The following is a 19303-nucleotide window of genomic DNA, read 5'->3' on the forward strand; positions in this document are numbered from 1 at the left end:
ACGCATCAAGTCGAGACATCACGCAACATCGGAGAAGCGCGCCGCATCAAGAAGAAGACGCCATTTTTGTTTCTTTGCACCCGATCTTCAACGAATCACCATCCTTGCGTGCCAGGGACTACCCCATCACCTTTCCTACAACACTTTTGTTGCCCTGCATGTTGCATCTTAAGGTACATTGACTTAAAGTGTCGGATTTTAAGATCTAAAGAGAACTAAGCCAATTCTACCAGTTTAAGTACAGTATTGTGGATTTCTGTCATTTGTGGTCTTGTGTTAAATCTATATAAAGAATACCTATTTTTAATATACAACTGTGTGGTGTCCATCAGTAGTGTTGTCTCTGGGTTACTGTATGTGTTCACAAATGCTTTACACACTGCCTCCGAGATAAGCCTGTCTGCTCGTGCCAAGCTACCAAGGGGGTGAGCAGGGTTTATTTTAGGAGTGTACCCCCTTGTAGTTTAGGAGGTCAGAGTTCCGAGTAAATACTCCAAGGACACAGATGATTATTGCGCCTGTTCCAGGAGGTTTCTTGACCAATGAAAAGCGTCGACGTTTCGACCCTAGAGTGCCCCAGTTGGTGGTCACGGCGGGTCTTTATCAAGACAGGGAAGGGGGAAGGACCTAAAATAAAATGAGAGGGGTTTTAGGAGAGGTGTGGTTCAGGGGTTTGATATAGATCAAAAGAAGTGAGTCCAAAATACTCACAAGGGGATCTGGAGTCACAGGAGGTAGTTATCACAGCCTGGACGGAAGCCCGAAGGTCTATCTGGTGGAAGGTAACTAATATTAGTACCCTGCCGGTAGAATAATGTCAATATAATACATGCACAGTCTGAAAAGACAGCAGGTGGGGTTAATTCCCACTACACAAGCCACTATAGAGGTGCCCGGTGAGGGTGAAGGGTGGCGTCAGGATAATAAACGGGCGTATCGAGTACATGCCATGTGTGCTTGAAACATTTATTGAGTGGCATGCAGTTATTAATGACTAAAAACCTCATGGATATAGTCGAGCAGCTGAGGAAAAACGTTCGTGCATAGTTGACACGAGCAGGCAAGAGCATGTAGGAGTGATTTGTGCTCTCCCCGAGGACGCTCATGTGCTATTTACTCAGAACTCTGACCTCCTAAACTACATTTCCCCCCCCAACTACCTATGTACAATATTGTATAAATTTGTAAATAATTGTCACTGAATCTGTTTCACTATTCACTTTGTTCACCAACAGTCACTGTTCACATGTTTTTAACAGTTATTGAGTTTAATAAGGAATGAAGAAATTCCAATGTATTACAATGGTGACTTTTTCTTACATAAAAATCTTGAACTAAATCTGTTCTCAGAGAGGTGTATTTGAATGTAATTAACCATCATTCTTCTGCATAATTTATGAGCTAATATAGCCTTAACTTAAAGTAATTTGATCAACCACCCGACAGAACCACTTCTTGTTTAACCACACATACCCAGGTTCTGAGGGACACAGGGTTACCCCTTTTTGTTAAATCAGCGTATATTTACTAGCACACGTAAAGCCACCCTGCATGGCTTGATGTGAACTTGTAAATATTGCCCCTTTACACGAAACATTTTGTGTGTTAGGAGTGTGGCATGGGTGTTGCTATGGGTGTTCCCAAGCAACACCCAAGCCCACTGATGCATTTCCAGATTTACGAGCAATCGTACACCTGGAAATGCGTCAGAGTGTGGCGTAGCGAGGCGCAACAATGAGAAATGTTTTAATTTCTCGTTGTTTTTTTCCCTCTTTCAATGCGTGTTGCATTCTGCAGCACGCATTGGAAGAAGAAATCACCTCAATTGATTGTTTTTTTGCAGTAAGGGGCACCTTCCTGCACAAAAACAATCTCCCCACGACGCAGGCATCCTTGCACCATGGTACAAGGGTGCCTGCATGGGTGCATGGCAGCAGTTTGTGCACCAGCACAGGGAAGAGCACAGAGCTGCGACATATCGTTGTAAATATATTGCATCCCTTTGCTTGGAAACTAATGCAGCGCGGGCAGCTAAATGACTTGTGGCACAGCGCTGCGTTAGTTTCTCGTAAATAGTGTCCTATGTTTATTTCGTCTCATGTCTTCTTCTTTCTGCACCACATGTAGATATAGGAAAATGCCTCCTGCCCAAAACCAAAACCTGCGTGTAACCTAGGCCCCCTTGCACCATGAAGCAAAGGTGTCTGCGTTGGCACTTAGCAGCAACAACTGCACCAGCGCAGAAAGAGACACATCCTACTGAGTGAGTCCTAGTATCAAACGATTTTCCTACATCAACAACACTGGCTTCCTTTCAAAAGTAAGTATACGTGTAAAAGATGCAAGACATTTTTCACTGAACCTTCATTTTTCAATGGCAATACTTCATTATCATTTAATGAACATTATAGCTCTTCACGATTATTATTTTTGTTCCTGTATGTAGGTACTCTTCCACATTTTCCACCATTATCTCAGTGGCCAGCAACCTATAGAAAAAAGACGAAGTCAGAGCTCCTGTATTAGGGTATACTAATTTCCTGTTGCTTGCTTCAACATTCTTAAAATGACAGCTGAATTTTAGTTCTTTGGACTTTAGTTAGTTTTCAAAATCATTGAAATATTTCTCTCTCTCTCGCTCTCTCTCTCTCTCTCGTTCACTCTCTCATTCAACATCATAAATGTTAACATTCATTAAATTATTAGGAAACGGGAATCAGAATAATAAAACTTATTAAAAGCACATGATTCAATTGTTTAGACTACTGTACCACTTTCCAGAAAAAGAACATGTCACTCACCATCCAAAGCAAAAGACGGCAAAGTAGACACCAAACATGGTAGCGCACGCATGGCGAACAACAGGACTCGCATTTTTGGGACCCAAGTAAATGCGGAACCAAAATGCAGCCAACAAAGCAAGCAGCTGACAGGCTACAAAATTCACCTGCAACAAAATATTCTGCATTAGTTATGTTAGTAAAGAAAGTTCCCAATATGATGACATCAAGCAAACAGGAAGGCAGAATGAATAATGTTTCACTACAGGTATTTTAATCAGAAAGCTAAGGAGATCATCAAACAAGCCAGGTATTTTTGCAATATTAATACGTTATGAACCCAAAGATCCACAGGTAATATATATGGGGACGATGCACAGCTTTTTCAAAAAGACAGAGCTTACTAACTGTATTTACTTTTTTGGACGTTTGCAAAAACTCCATCAAGCTCTCGTATAATTTCACTCCAGCCATAGATTCCCATGATCCATCTTTCTGCTCTACATTTACTCCAGCAAATTGTTTGCAAAGGAAACAACCTGCCGGAGTATGTGTGCAGTGTATGTGCATAAGTACACCAAACATTTTGTCTTTTCCTCAACAAAGATCATATTTTTCTTGGTGGAGAAATACCTTTCCTATGCGCAGGACCGGACAGGGTGGGGGACGGTTTTTGACCCGTGAGGGCGGTTTTGTCTTTGGGGTCGGTTTTGCAGCAGTGCTGCAATATCGACCCCCTATAACAAATGCGGCAGCGGTACTAGACACTAACTGCCCCTTTTCCCCTCTCTGGGCCGGCGCTTCTCACACTAGCACCGCCCCATCCTCCCCCCTTCCAGGGGCTGGTTTCCATTCCCAGTCCGGTCATGCCTATGCAGCAGTAAAGTATGGGGTAATTCGACTCACTCCCCCCCCCCCTTTTTAGGTCGAGGGACTGTAGGCTTGGCCGAAGGCCAAGACCGGAAGTCAGGAGAATTAATGCTACTTAGAGTGGCTCCTTTATCCCACCTCTCTTTTCGTCTCATCTCCATTGGCTGGCTTCCTAAAAGGAGGCCAGCCATTGGAGGAGAGAGCCGTCCCTCCAAAGAAGCTCCGTCTTTTTCGGATTCGGGGGCGTGATTTTTTGCATTCTTTAGCCCTGTGACGTCGTCTGTCACTCAGGGCGCAAAGAACACGCCCCCGAATCCGAAAATGGCCGTGCGTTTCTCCGAGGCATTGTCTCCTTGCCTCGGAGAGACGTGGTCGTGTTTTCGTAGCTGCTCGCCTCCCTTCCCTGCTGCTTTTAGGAGCTGCTCGGCTCCGCTCGCCTCCCCCCTCCTTCTGCCCTCCTCCGTCGCGCTCTCACCTCTCCCCCCCCCCCTCCCTCTGCTGCAGCTCTCGGCCCCCACCCCTCCCTCCCGCATTCGTAATCGTACCTCTGTGGAGGGGGCATCCGCGGAGCCTGGGGTAGTTAGAATTAAAGAGGAACAGCAGTGGCGGCAGAACTGTTTTTATTATGGGAGCGCATAAAAAGCCCACCTCATCTGCAAACCTTGACCCAGCAATCACAGCCACTAAAGGTCTCTGCGCCTTGAAGCCCCCGAGGACCCCTTGCTCCAACCCCTGTGAGGGAAATCTTTCCTATCGAGGCGCCCCGCTGCAGAATCTCTCAGTGCTAAACCTACCGAGCGCTGAATTATGCATCGCGACAGTGTGTGAGCGCCAGCTGTCCGGGTTAATTCACTTTAAAATGGACACAATCTGCAAAATAAAGCGCAAGGCTCAAAAGAGACGCAGCGCGGGACTGTGAGGTCGAAACATGTGCCGGGCAGTTCAGAAACTTGGACGAACAACACGCAGATCTCAGCGGAAGGGAAACATTCACAGGCAGCTGGCAAGAAAGAGTTAAACGCGGCAGTGCCCACTCAGCCGCTGACCCCGCAAACAGAGGTTTAACGGGGGAGTTCAGTGGCGGGTCCGTGGCAGCCGTGGGGTGAAGGCAGCAGGTTCAGGGCACCGGGGTACCAGCACAGGAAGGCGCTGTGATCACGCGCACACCCAAAGCATGACCGAGTCAGCAGCACCACGCACACAGGGCACGCACAGCAGCTGTCAGCAGGCGACGGACCTGCGAGCTTACCTGGGAAGTGCTGCTGTAAGGGTAGCCAAACTGTGAGAAGGACATCACTGCACCTCAGTCGTTTCTTCTTTTTTCCACCATAAGGCAATATTTCTCCCCGATCGATGAAAGGCTAACCTGCTGCAGACGCACCTTCACACACACAATTCCGCATATGGCCCCTTTTTTTTAGTTCTCAATTATAGATGACTGCACTTAAGCAGCCGGCTCGGGCAGGCGGCTCGGAGCTGAAAGCTAAGACCCCCCTCCCTGTGCCTTCACAATGGTAAAACACTTAAAACAGAGACTTTGGCATAGGCTAGAGAGGGGTAACACCACCAACCCGCACGGCTGGCAGGGCAGGGAGCCGGCTTGTTGTATTATTTGCAGCCTGTGTACTTCTTTTTGCCTTCGCCCCGTGGAAGAGTATCAAAGTGACGTCATACTAATCCCGAACCGACAGGGCAGCCTGGATATAATAATGTCTTTGCCAATCATATTCCACATCTAATATTCTGAGATGCGCCCAACACTTGTTTCATGTTGTTTTAATGTTGTGCTCTGATGCACGTCAAAGGCAAGGGACCTGCAAGGCTTCCTGCTTGCTCTCTCTTTTTTTTAAACCCAGCAAATTATATTTGGGAATAAAGGAGGGGGGGGGGGGGGTTCAGACACGACTCAGTCCATTAAACGTAGCAGGCAATCAAAAAAACCTCCGTTGTTCTTCAGCAAGGAGGCAGGCAGCGTGAATAGCTTCGCAAATCCATTCCTTTTAATATGTTCGCGTGGGTGATTGAGGGATGTTTTTATTTTACAGAGCACCTGTCATCTCTGTAATTCCATGATGGTCGTGTGTCTGCACTGGGCATGTTACTTTACAGTTGGGTCTCAGTGAACGCCTGGCGTGACGTTGGCCACAGCCAGAGGTGAACATGCCACAACTCTTGTCTTTTGCATTTTTGTGCTATTGACAACTAATTAAGACATCAGTGGATTGCGAGGATGCCGGCACTTGAACTAAAATCACACACTGTCCCTGCCAAAAAAAACACCTAGATTAGAGAACAGGTAGAAATAGGGTTTTAGTGTCAAGCAGGGAATTTGCACACTTCATCTAATCAGCTATTTCTGCTGTTCTCTGTTTAAATATCACAGCGTGATGCCGCTTAACTTTCATTTTTTTCTACAAAGACCACTAGACTCGCATCATTCTGCTTCAGATTCTGAATGGAGAGGGAGGTGCGATGCTACTAATGCCACTGGCTTCGAATAAAAGCGTCGCACCTTTTATTAGCACGGGACAGGCACGGGTGTTTGTTGATAAATCCGGTACACAGAAAGGGAAGTCAGGCAGAAAGCGAAAGGGCTGAAGCAATAAACAGACCTTTTGTACATATAAAGCATGTGCTCCTTTTGCAAATGGCCAACAGTGTTACCGCCTCATGTCCCCGAGGCCTCGAGAAATGAAAACAACATTTCCCAAGGCGCGTGATGATCCCCGCGCCCCGCCTCCTCTCACCCAGGAGGCGCGTTGTGTCAACCTCAGCCACAGAAAAAGACAGCAGGCTAATAACCAAACAGAGCCAGCTGGGTGTTCCTAAGCCCCACCCGGCCGGAGGGGTTGGTGCCCAGTAATTAATGATGATGGGCTATCCATTTTTAGGTCTCGGGACGAAGCTGCGAAGCAGCTTCCGGTCAGAGAATTAATGTCCTCTAGTGGGGCTTCAGAACCCGCCTCCCTGCTCTGTCTCTCACCATTGGCTGGCTTCCTAAAAGGAGGCCAGCCATTGGAGGAGAGAGCCGTCCCTCCAAAGAAGCTCCGTCTTTTTCGGATTCGGGGGCATGATTTTTTGCATTCTTTAGCCCTGTGACGTCGTCTGTCACTCAGGGCGCAAAGAACACGCCCCCGAATCCGAAAATGGCCGTGCGTTTCTCCGAGGCATTGTCTCCTTGCCTCGGAGAGACGTGGTCGTGTTTTCGTAGCTGCTCGCCTCCCTTCCCTGCTGCTTTTAGGAGCTGCTCGGCTCCGCTCGCCTCCCCCCTCCCTCTGCCCTCCTCCGTCGCGCTCTCGCCTCTCCCCTCCCTCTGCCCTCCTCTGTCGCGCTCTCGCCTCTTCCCCCCCCCCCTCCCTCTGCTGCAGCTCTCGGCCCCCACCCCTCCCTCCCGCATTCGTAATCGTACCTCTGTGGAGGGGGCATCCGCGGAGCCTGGGGTAGAGGGGGTAATTTTGTTAAATTAAGTCTGGTACCCAAACGTTTTGATTAGGCCACGGCAAGGCTGAAGTTTTAAAAAAATGAGCTCCGCCAGGAGCTGCGCGTAATTGCCGAGCTACAGGTGTTGTGCTCCTGGCTCCCACCGAGCAGCCTGGCTCCAGCAGCTGCACATATAACATGAGTTTCGGAATGAAGATTACGAACAATAAAATACGAGGTATCCCGATTAAATGATCCAAACGAAAATGTGTGTGTTTTCCGTCCTTTACAGAAAGCCGTTCTTTGAATGTAAAATTAATCATTCCCATTCCAAAATGGCCACCGGACGGCGAGTTTAGTTCACTTTTCTACTTTACTTTATCTGGGTGTATTACTAGTGCTTCTTACAGACAGCTCCGCCCACGTAAATACAACCTATCAAAGAATGACCGGTGACGTCCTGAGCTTCCTTCCTATTCGACAGTACGCTCACCACAGTCGCTGGCGCTTTAAGGCAGATGACTGAAGACGAGAATCACGAAATGTAAAGACTGGTTAATAAGAATCTTTAGGTGCTAAAGCTTCAAAAACGATTGACGCAACTGGACATAATTATTAACAACAAAGGTCAAAATGACTTTCAGTGACGTTTATCCATTCGCACACGCCTCAGTAGTAGGATAACTGCACTTCCGATATGGCGCTTGTTAGCAGTCTCCTGATTGGCCTCTTGTTCTGAAAGTCGCCATGAAGTGTAAAGAGGCGACTGGCAGCCGAGAGATGGGTGTGGGCATTGTTTGGGCGCGTGGTCCTAGAGTTGAGGTAATATCAGAATCTACGGTGGTACTATTGACATTGAGCTTCAGATCTGTAAAGAGCGTGTCAATTTACTCTGTAATTCTAGGTGTTTGCTCTAGAAGAGGTTGTTGTATACTGTTGGTAGTTCTGTTGGGTTTGGGGAGGTTTCCCAGTTCCTGTCAGGCATTGGCTGGAGTTAGTGTTCATTATTACTGAGGCAAGCACACAGAACCCATCGCACAATTGTAACCCGTGAGATGCATGTTTTATGGCTTCAGCTTCCCTTCCGATTACCCATTAAACCCTGTGTTTGTTGAATCAGTAAACCTCGGCTGACACATGTTTTCTTGTAGGGAGTTGGCTGATGTCTTATTGGACTGCTCATATCTTTTCCTCTATAACTTCCTTGTACAACCAGAGCCCTTATAGCTCCTTTTTCCCCATATCCTTGTTGTACTTACCACGGGACTCTGCCAAACTATACACCTGCCAGCATCCTCTCCTCTGACACCTTGTTAATAAGTCTTTGTTCGCTCTCCCAACTGCACAATATAAAAATCATTAGTCTGACTTATGTTTTTTACACATTTCCTAAACTTTTGTGGATTCGGGAGTGTTGCCACGCTTTTAAACGAGGGTCTGATTCTCTCAGATGGGTCACGAGTGACAAGTACTGTGCTACGTTTTCTGACACCTCTGAGATATCCCTGTGCAGTCTGCAAATCTTGTGTTCATTTTGAAGCTGTAGGAAATCTGTGATCAGCAGGTGAATTCCTCATAACAGCAGGTCTGTTTTTCCTCTAATATCTTATATCGGTTGGGGTAGCCCACTTTCCACAAGGTTCAGGTATCAGTTGACACATCTGGTCTGCTTCTTCTTTCCAAATATGTGTGAGCCATCTCCTTCCTATCTCTAGTCTTTGATTGTTAGCATGTACTTAGTAATCAGTCACCAGTTTGAGGTTCTGCTTTGTGGTAAACTGTTTTGCTATACTGTTATCATTTGTGTTGAACATTTTACCAATAGTGTGGTCTCCGACTGCTCTTTAACGCTGCAAGACTCCTCCTGGCATCTTCTTCACGATCGCGGCCACAGGTACAACTTCTCCTAGCGGGGGGGGGGGGCTGGGAGGAGTTATGTGATCATTCAGAGCCTTGAGTTGTGTGTGTGTGCAATGGGGGAGGGGGGTTACTAGTGACCTGGCTGTGTGTGTGGCTCTGTGGCTGTGTGTGTGGCTCTGTGTGTGTGTGTGGCTGTGTGTGTGGCTGTGGGTGTGTGGCTCTGTGTGTGTGTCTGTGTGTGTGTGTGTCTCTCTCTGTGTGTGTTTGTGTGTGGCTCTGTGTCCGCTAATACTCTCTAATTCTCACCTATTGTCATTGTAAATGACAATAACATTTATTTATGTTTTTAAAAAAAAATGAAAAAAATTCCATTTGCAATGCCAATAGCTCTAACTTTAACAAAGCCGAGACCATTGCATTGTAAATGCTTGTTTTATGTTGCAGGAGCTAATTGGCCGTTTTCCCATACACATGTATCATGGAGTAGCATCACACATTCCTCACCGGATGGTTGAACTTCAATACATAGCTTCTTATTTTATCCTTCCTGTTCTACGTATGTCCTGAGGGAGAGCCTCACCACCTACCAGTCAGCGTTACGTTTGTTGTCGTTATAGTTGATCTCTTCTGGTACTGACATTGTGTAAGTGTAATGTAATGTAATGTAAAAGTGCTTATATAGCACTGCGTACACCGGGTAGGTTTCTTGGCGCTTCGAAAGGGCAGGGCTCTGTCTGTAAGAGGTGGTTAGTTGAGGTATGCTTGTGAAAAAAGCCAGGCTTTCAGCTGTTTTCTGAACTGGAGGTGATTATTTGTTGTCCGTATTGGCAGAGGGATTTTGTTCCACTTTTGAGGTGCAAGGGTGGAAAACCGCAGTCCCCCTTGTTTGGCGTGCTTAAACTTAGGGGTAGTCAATAGATATTGACTAGAAGATCGGAGATTGCAGAACGGAGTGTATCTCCTGACCTTATTGGAAATAAACTTGGGGCCTCCTCCATGTAGAGCCTTGTGAACAATACAGGCCAGTTTAAAAGCACTACGTTGACCGGGAGCCAATGGAGTTGTCTCAGCATTGGTTTCATATGCTGGCGCGCAGGAAGTTGGAGAATAAGTCTGGCCGAATGATTCTGAATCAGCTGCAAGCGCTGGACTTGATATGCTGGAATTCCAGCATAAAGAGAATTGGCATAGTCCAGTCCGGAAATGATGAGCGTCATAACGACCAAAGTTAGTGCTTCCCTTGAGAGGAATCTTCTTATTTTCTTTATTTTCCGTAGAAGGAAAAAACAGGTCGACACTACGGAGCTAATCTGAGGAGTCATTGATAAGTCGTTGTTTATCGTTATCCCCAGACTTTTTACTTTAAGTGCCGGGACTGGCGAGGAGCTCAAAGATGTTGGCCAAAAGTTGGTGTTCCAAGCATTGAGGGTGCCTCCTGTCAGCATGAGCTCCGTTTTTTCAGGGTTCAGCTTGAGCTGGTTGACGCTCATCCAGTTGCTGATGTATGTCATAACAAACTTCAAGTTGGACTCTGAGGAGCTAGTGGGTTGTATGTTAAAGATTAGTTGGAGGTCGTCTGCATAGTTGAAGACCAGAACCTCCATTTCCTTCAATGTGAGGATCAAGGGCTGCAGATACAGATTAAATAAGAGTGGGGATAGAGAGGAGCCCTGTGGGACTCCACATTGAAGTTTTCCTTTTTTTTAGCAGAAATTGCTCAGGCGGACTGATTGGTATCTGTCTGTCAGAAAGGACTGGATCCATTTCAGTGCCTGGCCGCCGATCCCTGCACTGCCGACACGGTCGATCAAGATGTTATGATCGACCGTGTCAAATGCAGCTGACAGATCTAGAAGTATCAGTGCCTGGGGAGAGTTCTGATCTGCGCCCGCTCTTAGTTCATCCAAGACTGTCAGAATGACTGCCTCTGTTGAATGAGCTGGTCGGAAACCTGCCTGGTGAGGATCAAGGTGGTGTGACTCCTCTATAAACGAGCTCATACAGCCAGCCACGTGGGCCTCCAAGATCTTACTCAAGTAAGGTAATAGAGAGATCGGGCGATAGTTGCTCATCACTTGAGGGTTAGCGCCAGGTTTCTTTAGAATGGCAAGTATCTCAGCATTTTTGAAAGATTCGGGAACCGTGCCACTACTAATGGAGGTGTTAAGTAGAGAGATAGGAGGGTCAGGACAGATACGGAAAGCTTCCCGCAAAATGTGAGGTGGGGCACTGTCAAGAGGAGACCCTGATTTAACTTCATTGATCAGATTAAGGAAGTTTTCCGTGGTGATAGGGGGGAAATGGTTTAGTACAGCCCGGTTATGCCATACAACAGATGGCTCCGTGGAGGGGTTGTTCACAGGGATACTGGCCTTTATTATGGTTATTTTATCAAAGAAGTAGTGGTTTAGTGAGTCACAAAGAGGTTGTGAATGTACTGGTTGCGCAGAGACTCTCCGGGGCCAGTCAATTTGTCCACGATAGAGAAGATCTCTTTTGTTTTATTGGCAGAATTTTGTATCTTTAACGAAAAGTACTCGGTTTTACAAAAGAGGATGGAGAGCTTATACTCTTTGAGGAGGGACAAATAGAATAATTTGAGTTCCGGTCTATAGTTCCTTCTCCATTTTCGCTCAGCTTGTCTGAGTCTTAGTTTGAGTTCTTTTAGGCTAGGAGAAAACCATCTTTGGGCATCATGAGCTCTTTTAGTTTTAATATTTTTCAGGGGGGCTACTTTATCACTAGCCAGCTTTAACCAAGTGGTAAGGTTCCTGGTTTGGGTGGCAAGGGATCCGGTGTAGGTAGGGGGAGCCGTAAAGTCTCGAGGCAAGCTCTGCTCCAATTTCTTGCTTTCATACTGCCTGGCTTTGAGATAATGGGAGCAGGGATGTCAGAGATCGTAAAGGTAATCAGACAGTGGTCGGACCAGGTACAAGGGGAGATTGCCAACTGTGAAATGGTCAAATTTTTTGTGCACACTTGATCAAGGGAGTGACCCTTGATGTGTGTGGCTAATTGTACATGTTGCGTGCAATTTAAGCTAACGAGGGCTTCCATGAATTTTCGTGAGGATATGCATTCATTTTTGTCCTTGGGCCAGTAGTTGAAGTCCCCTATTATTAGGACTCTTGAGTGATTAATCACCAATTGCGCAATCATGTAGCCGAATTCATGGGGAAAAGAGGGCATCGATTGGGGGGGTCGGTAAATGATCACGCATGCCAGGGAGGATTTGCCGATTCTAATTTGATTGTAAGGCTTTCCGTATGAGGGATCTGTCTGGTTGTGAGCGAGGTGAATTGATGTTTCTGGTTAATGATTGCTGCCACACCCCGCCCTTTTTTCCAGTTTCCCTATTTACGTGAATTATATAGTAGGGATCCGGAATGGCTGCCAAGATGTCAGGGATCGAATCTGGGGCCAGCCACGTTTCTGTCAAGAATAGGATATCAGGCCTGTGTGTATCTATCAGCGAAAATATCTCTAGCTGGTGTTTCCCAAGGGACCATGTGTTTAGATAATAGATTTCCAAATCGCTGGGCTTCTTCGAGCAGGCAGTCGGCTCTTTTTCCGCATCTAGATTAATGTGGGCTTGTTCAGCGCTCTGAGGTGGAGGGTGGCTGAGGCGGGCTGAGTTGGCATTGTGGGCCAATATGCCCTTGTGCGCTAGGACAGCCTTGGAGGTTCCATCTAGATCGTACATCCCCTGAAGAGATCCTAATTGAGCTGTTGAATATACCAGTAGCCGGGCATGGGAACTGGCCCCTGGCCCCTGGCCCCAGTCTGTCGCGGACGGGCGCAGACGGGCTTGCCTTTGGCGTGCCTTCGGCACGCCCGCTGCGTGTCGGCCAGCACATCGGGTCTTATGGAGGAGAGCGATGTGAGCACTAGACCGCTTCCTCCACCCCAACCGGACGTGTGGAACGCTGAAATGGCGGAAAGGGAAAGCAAAGAAACTCCCTCCACAACAATCAAGCGTGACTCGTGGTGGACCGGGGAGTGTGAAAAAGTGTCCCTAAAGTAAGCGTAGCAGCAGATTGATTAGTGCGCAGCTAGCGTCCCAGAAAAGGTACGGTGGTGCCAATAAAATCAAGTAAGATGACTTTAAAAAAATGTACACTTGCCAGTTTGTGAGTTAAAAACAAGCCTACCACTCTAGCAGAGCAGAGCGCGTCCGCCTCGTGGCAGCCAGCACAGCGGGTCTTATAGGGAAGAGCGGTGTGAGCACTAGACCGCTTCCTCCACCCCAACCGGAAGTGTGGAACGCTGGAATGGCGGAAAGGGAAAGCAAAGAAACTCCCTCCACAACAATCGAGCGTGGCTCGCGGTGGACCGGGGAGTGTGAAAAAGTGTCCCTAAAGTAAGCATAGCAGCAGATTGATTAGTGCGCAGCTAGCGTCCCAGAAAAGGTACAGTGGTGCCAATAAAATCAAGTGAGATGACTTTTTAAAAATTTACAGTTGCCAGTTTGTGAGTTAGGAACAAGCCTACCACTCTAGCAGAGCAGAGCGCGTCCGTGGTGTGACAAGTGGATGAGACATGGTGGCCAGCAAGTGACACCCGGTATATTATGGATTTCTCTGAGCCCTAGTCCGTGCATAGTGGTTTCCCAGAGTATGTCTTATGGTTATACAAACTACTGCTGCTTATTATGTGTATGTTTATACCTTGAGAATGCCAATAAAGAGGTTTTTTTTAATGGGAGAATCTGAAAAAATGTTCTACCCCATCTACATAAGTACTTAACCTATTTATAATATATTAAATTGTGCAAGTCAGATTTTAATACATGTGAATGATTATTGTCTGCCAAATACTCACTCCCCTCCCATTCCCATCGCAGCACCCATGCCTGCTATCCGCAAACCTACCACTATGGCATATCCACAATACTGTTGACGTTCCATGGCAGCAAGTTGTATCAATGAGGTTAAATATCCACAAATCTTAATTCTGTGAACATATGTCCTTTTTTGTACACCTTTGTTGAGCAAAAAAAATTGTAAATCGTGTCCTTTATAGCCCAGTGCAAGCTTCCTTTTCCTGCAAAAAATATAATAGCTCATAGAAACAGCTTAACCTTAGTGTTTTGTGCTAAAAAGTAACAAGCTGGACATTTACCAACTAGGCAACGTACATATTAGTTATCCTCTGTTGAAGGCAGGTGTGGATGTCAGGATTCCCTCCTCTTTTCTAAAAACACTCTAAACTGTGATTAGCTCTGCTTATGACTTTTTGCTGAAGGAAAGTATTTTGGAACCAGCTTTTTGGGATCCAGTATTTTTTATAAAATGATTACCTTCTACACATTATAATCTCAATTTTTTACCTGTGGCACATAAAGATACATACTTTTCTAGCTTTGTAATCTATTCCAGTGGGATACATCATTTCACCCAGTATTTTGGCTTTCACAATGCTTGCTTTTGGTCATGGTTTTTCTAAAACTTTATTATTGGACAAATTGCCTGGCCCTCATCAATCAACCAAAAAACATTGGCTAAGAGCAAAAATATAGTTATGGTTTCAAAAAGCACACATTGACATAGTAGTCAGTGGTACATAAGGTAACTACATTTGTGTCTATGTGCTGTTTGTGAAAGGGTAGAATTCCATCACTCACAGTGAAGTTTGCCAATGGCTGAAGTGGGGTGACACACTGCCCCATACTGAATGCTGCAGTGGGCGGAAGAATAATGTGAATGACACAATGATAGACCATTGAATGATGAGGGCTGGTTTAAAGCCACTATAAGAATGTATATTAAAACATATCATTTTAGTAATATCAAAAGGTCTTGGCTAACGCCAGACCTAAAAAGAGACTGCTTGAACAGTATGGTATAGCGTGGTTCCAAGCAGAGAGAAGGCCAAAATATATATTATTATGTCTCGATACAATCTGCGCTAACGACGTTCCAAAGGAAATAAATGATTGCTTTATGAATGCACCCCATTGTCTAAATAAGCTCTGCACTTTGCCAATCCTATTCACTAACTGCACCCCTAAGGTATACTGTGCCTCTTGCTCAAGGTGTACCCACAAAAGTAAATCTTAAAGTAGCAGCTCTGGTCAATAAATGCTGCGGTAGCAGAAACAAATGGCATAAGCTACTTTTTCACCAAAATTGATCTTCAGTGTTTAATACACCTAAATACAGATTTTAAATAGTTATCAGCGATTTCACAGTTTTGCCCCTAGACTTTCATGACAAGACCGGAGCCTAGCATTATGCATTAACCTTTATTTCCAGCTTCTTGCAACACTTCAAAGAATTATATCACTTAGCATTACAAAACTTCCAGAACTTTAGAATGTCTTAAACCAATATAAACTCAGCCCCAGCAGCCATCTTCCTCTTTTATATGCTGCTCCTTGTCAGATAAGTATCACTCATCTTTTTAAAAAATATTTAAGTAAAAATATTTCATTATGTTAGTTTAAAATGGTTGATAATATGTATATATTTAATATTTTTTATGGTAATGAGATTGTTTGATTGGTTTAGTACATCATTTTTTTCTTTTTGGGAAATCGCGTTGGCGTTTTTTAGTATAATTTTTAACCAATTTATGGGTTAATTTGAGATTGCTAGGTGTTCAAGGTTGGAAATATGCGGAAAGAAGTTTAATTTCTAAGTTAACAAATATGTTGACAAGTTATTGTTACGTCGCGAGCGAGCCTCTGGTTTCAGCTTAAGGTATGGGCGGAATTCTCTGTGTTCACAAGACAAAAAGTTTTCGTTGTGCGGGCAGCAGAGATTCGTTTTTATCTCTGAGAGTACCCGTAGTTGCTTAACGCCATCATGCTGCCTGCGTGAGGACGTCGGAGGCCATTTTAGTTAAGTAAGATATTGTAAACTTGATGGTCTGAAGTGTTTCAGTCATCAATTAAGAGGCACGTGAGTGTGGAGTTATTTTTTAAATTAAAAATTTTAGGAATTGGAAAATTTATATGTAGAGTTTGTAGGAATTTTAGAATTAAGCAATAAGATAATATTTATTATTTTGTGTAGGGAGTTTTAGGTTTATAAGCAAGTTTAAAAAAAAAGAAGGGCAATTTTAGTCTTTGGGCAGTTCATGATGGATGTGAATGAAGGTGCCCGGACATCAGGCTCGGGTGATTCTAATTTAAGGAAAATTGTTCAAGAAGACATGAGAAGCTCATGAAAGAAGTATTACAAAGTGTATTAAAGAAAAGGCGAAGGGCAGTAGAATGGTCTGTGGATTAATATTGGTCTATGGAGGATGAGGAGAGTGGTAAAGTTAACAGTTATGGAAAGAGAGCAAAAGAGACAAAGAATATTGACGTTGGGGTCAGGTTTCTGACAAGAAATAAAGGTGAGCCTTGCGCCAGATATGAATATGGTGTCCGCCGCGGTTTAAAAGAGGGTGTCCTTAGTGACACAAATGAAGGAGAAAAGTCACATGAGGAACTCCAAGAGCAGGAGTTTGAAGAAGAGTTGGATGAGTGTCTTAGATGATTACATGGATGATGAATGGGATTTGGACATGGATAGAGTAGAAAAAGAGAGGAAAGAAAAGGGGATTGTTAAATATCCTCAGGGAGAGGACATGTTCAGTCCGGAGATGATTCATCATCCTAGAAGTGCAGACTGGTGGCCGCTGCCTCATTTTTATTTTTTTATTTTTTTTTGTAAACTATGTTTTTATTGCAGAGTCAAGGGGTATACAAGCAATCATTCCGACATGGTAGCCTCTGGCAGTCATCGTCCACAGATTCTAGTTAAAACATTACACAGCCATTTAGCCCACAGCCCGGAGGCCGGGCGGCATCAGCTATAAAATGCCAAAGACATAAGAAATAAAGGAGGAAAAGAAAACACATAAAAAAGCAATCGTTTCTAGTCGGTATAATGGTCTGTCATCTGCTTTTCTGTATCCCCTCAGTCACCCTTCTAAAAATTTATACTCTTAAGGTTTCCCCACCTCCCCCTCCCACATCCCTCCCCCCGCATTGCTGTTGGTGTGGGCCTCATTCAAGCATAGATAACTATATTCAGAAGAGATCCGAGGGTCAATATTCTCTCCCAATTGTGTCTCATGGATCTTCGTGCAATGGCCCCTCATCCTACTCCTCGTCTTCAACCAAATAGTCTTTAAGTGCTTGCACTAGTCCCTCCCGTGCCCTTGCCATCTCAATACTCTTTTCATTAACTGTCACGGTGGCCTGCCGGAGCCTAATTGTACTTTCGCTACGGGCCCATTTCAGTAGCTCATTCTCCATCTCCTGCTAGATGGGCCCTCCCTCGATTTCCAGTGCCAGGTGATTTCCCTCTGTGCTAATATGAGGCCCAGGTCAATGAATTTACTAGTGATCTTTGTTTTTGCTGTGTGGGGGAACCAAAGCAGCAAACAGGTCGCCATGTCATATTCCACTTGTCGATCAGTAACTACCCTAAGGAGCTCCCCTACCTCCGACCAATATAGCCCCAGTTTCGGACAGTCCCATAACATGTGGTCCAGTTCCACATCTGGTGTCAGGCATCTAGGGCATGGTGCCCCGTGGACCTGGAAATGCCTCCTGATCTTCCCCGGGGTAAGGTAAGCTCTATGCACTACAAAAAAGTGTACCAGCTGAAACCGAGCATTTCTGCTCCCTTTCCAAGTTCTCCTCAGAATGTGGCCCCATGTCGCACCCGGTATGGATTTCCCTATGCTTTCCTCCCACTTCTGTTTCAACCCCGTAAATGGTTCCAGACCCTCATTCAACATTCAGGAATGAAGGCAGGTGACCGCCTTGAAAGTGCCCGCCGCCATTACCACGTATTGGCAGGCCATGGTCGTGCTGGGCTCTGTCTGTCCAGTTTTCCAGTGCTTGCGTATCGCCGTTGTCACGGCAGCATGCAGGAGGAAACCACCATCCGGGAGGCCAAAAAGTTCCTGCATCGTCCGGAATGGCAGTAATTCGCCATCTGCATATAGGTCGCCTACCATATGGAGACCCAAATCTTCCCAATCCATGAGCGGGGACCAGTCCCCACCATGAGGCAGCGCCGTCACCATACCTAGTGGGATTTCAGGAGCATATGGGTGATCCACCCCCGCCCTCTTCTGGCTTCTGTTCCAACACAAACGCAGGGTCTTTTCCTCTATCGTTAAACCACGCAGCTCAAGTTTCTGCTGCATGATAATATAGGACAGGATGTGCCTCTGTATTCCCTCCCCTCTAGTCTGGACCGGGCCCCTAAACTCCTTCGCCACGTTCTGTGTGAGGATCTGGTGGCCGCTGCCTCGTGTGGCAAGTTTAATAAGGCTTTGGGTTAGGAGGCCTTTGGAAAAAGAGGCTAGAGCAGTTATGAAGGCAGAATGCTCTTGTGATGTCATGGACGGGAAAGCTTGCATGACTCTGGATCTAGACCCGTATTTGATAAGCTTTCTGTTTAAATTTGGGCGGGACTCAAGAAAAGGATTGGAGAGGGCTCTTAAGAAGTGCCAAGGTGGCTTATTGGACGTGTTGGGTGAGCATTATGGACATGGCTGAAGAGGCAAAGATGAAAGGTGTCCAGGTTGATAATGAACTCTTGAGGGGTTGGTCGCAAAGGGCATTAGGTTTTTTAGGAAATGCTAATGCTGCAATATCAGCAGAAAGATGCAAGGCAATTCTTATGAGAATAAGTCCTAAATTATGGGACTTTGCAAAAAAAGAACCCTCTGAGGACCCAAAGGGTTATTTATTTGGAGAGGAACTGGTGAAAGGGGTTGGAAAATATGTTTCCACTTTCATCAGTTTGGACAAGACCCAATCCTCGTTAAGGAGGGTCTTTGGAAGAGGTGTTTTTGACAGGGCTGGGAGAGGGCCCATTTTCACGGCCGGTCTTTCAGAAGGGCTCAATACCAGCCTCATGGACGTGCTGTGTTCAGGGGTTACCAGTCAGTGACTGAATTCTATCCTCACACAGAGGAGGATCAGGAAGGATGCACCAAGCAAGGGGTTGTGCGCAGTTCTCCCAAGGAGGTCAAGGTGTTTCAAGATACACTTTGAGAAGTGTGGCCAGAGGGAATGCAGTGGAATCCTCTTAGCTGGTGGATGTCCCATACAAGTGTGAAAAGGAGCAAGGTGTGACAAGGAATAAGGTGAAGTCTAGGGGGGGACCGCAAAGTAAGGAGAGAGCAACACAAAAGAAAGAGGCAAGAGGGGGCATTTTGGGGCATAAGATAAAGGTGACCCCTTCTCTCAGGACTTATTTCAAAGTATTACCTAAAACTTTGGTGGTAAGGAGTAACCCCACGATGGCTGCAGCTGAGCTCCAACAGGATCAACATAAGCAAAATAGTCAACTAAGAGGCGGAGGGAGTACTGAGGGTGTTCCAGATCTGGGAGAATGGTCCGCACATCTGAGCTCAAATAG

The 19303-nt window shown here is 45.7% G+C and overlaps 1 protein-coding gene across 2 annotated transcripts in view; it reads right to left on the bottom strand.

Annotated features, from left to right (window-relative positions):
* MBOAT1 (membrane bound glycerophospholipid O-acyltransferase 1) overlaps window positions 1–19303 on the bottom strand; it is a 491383-nt gene that overhangs the window by 246811 nt on the left and 225269 nt on the right. The window contains exon 2 of one of the 2 annotated variants that reach the window (XM_086965142.1): window positions 2802–2947. The exons of the other annotated variant lie outside the window; for it this stretch is intronic. Within the exon in view, the coding sequence (XP_086821268.1) occupies window positions 2802–2947 (146 nt within the window). The remainder of the gene's footprint in view (window positions 1–2801; window positions 2948–19303) is intronic. 2 annotated transcript variants of the gene reach the window in all.

Source organism: Lissotriton vulgaris, chromosome 4_1 (genome assembly GCF_964263255.1).
Source record: "Lissotriton vulgaris chromosome 4_1, aLisVul1.2, whole genome shotgun sequence".
Lineage (NCBI taxonomy): Eukaryota > Metazoa > Chordata > Amphibia > Caudata > Salamandridae > Lissotriton > Lissotriton vulgaris.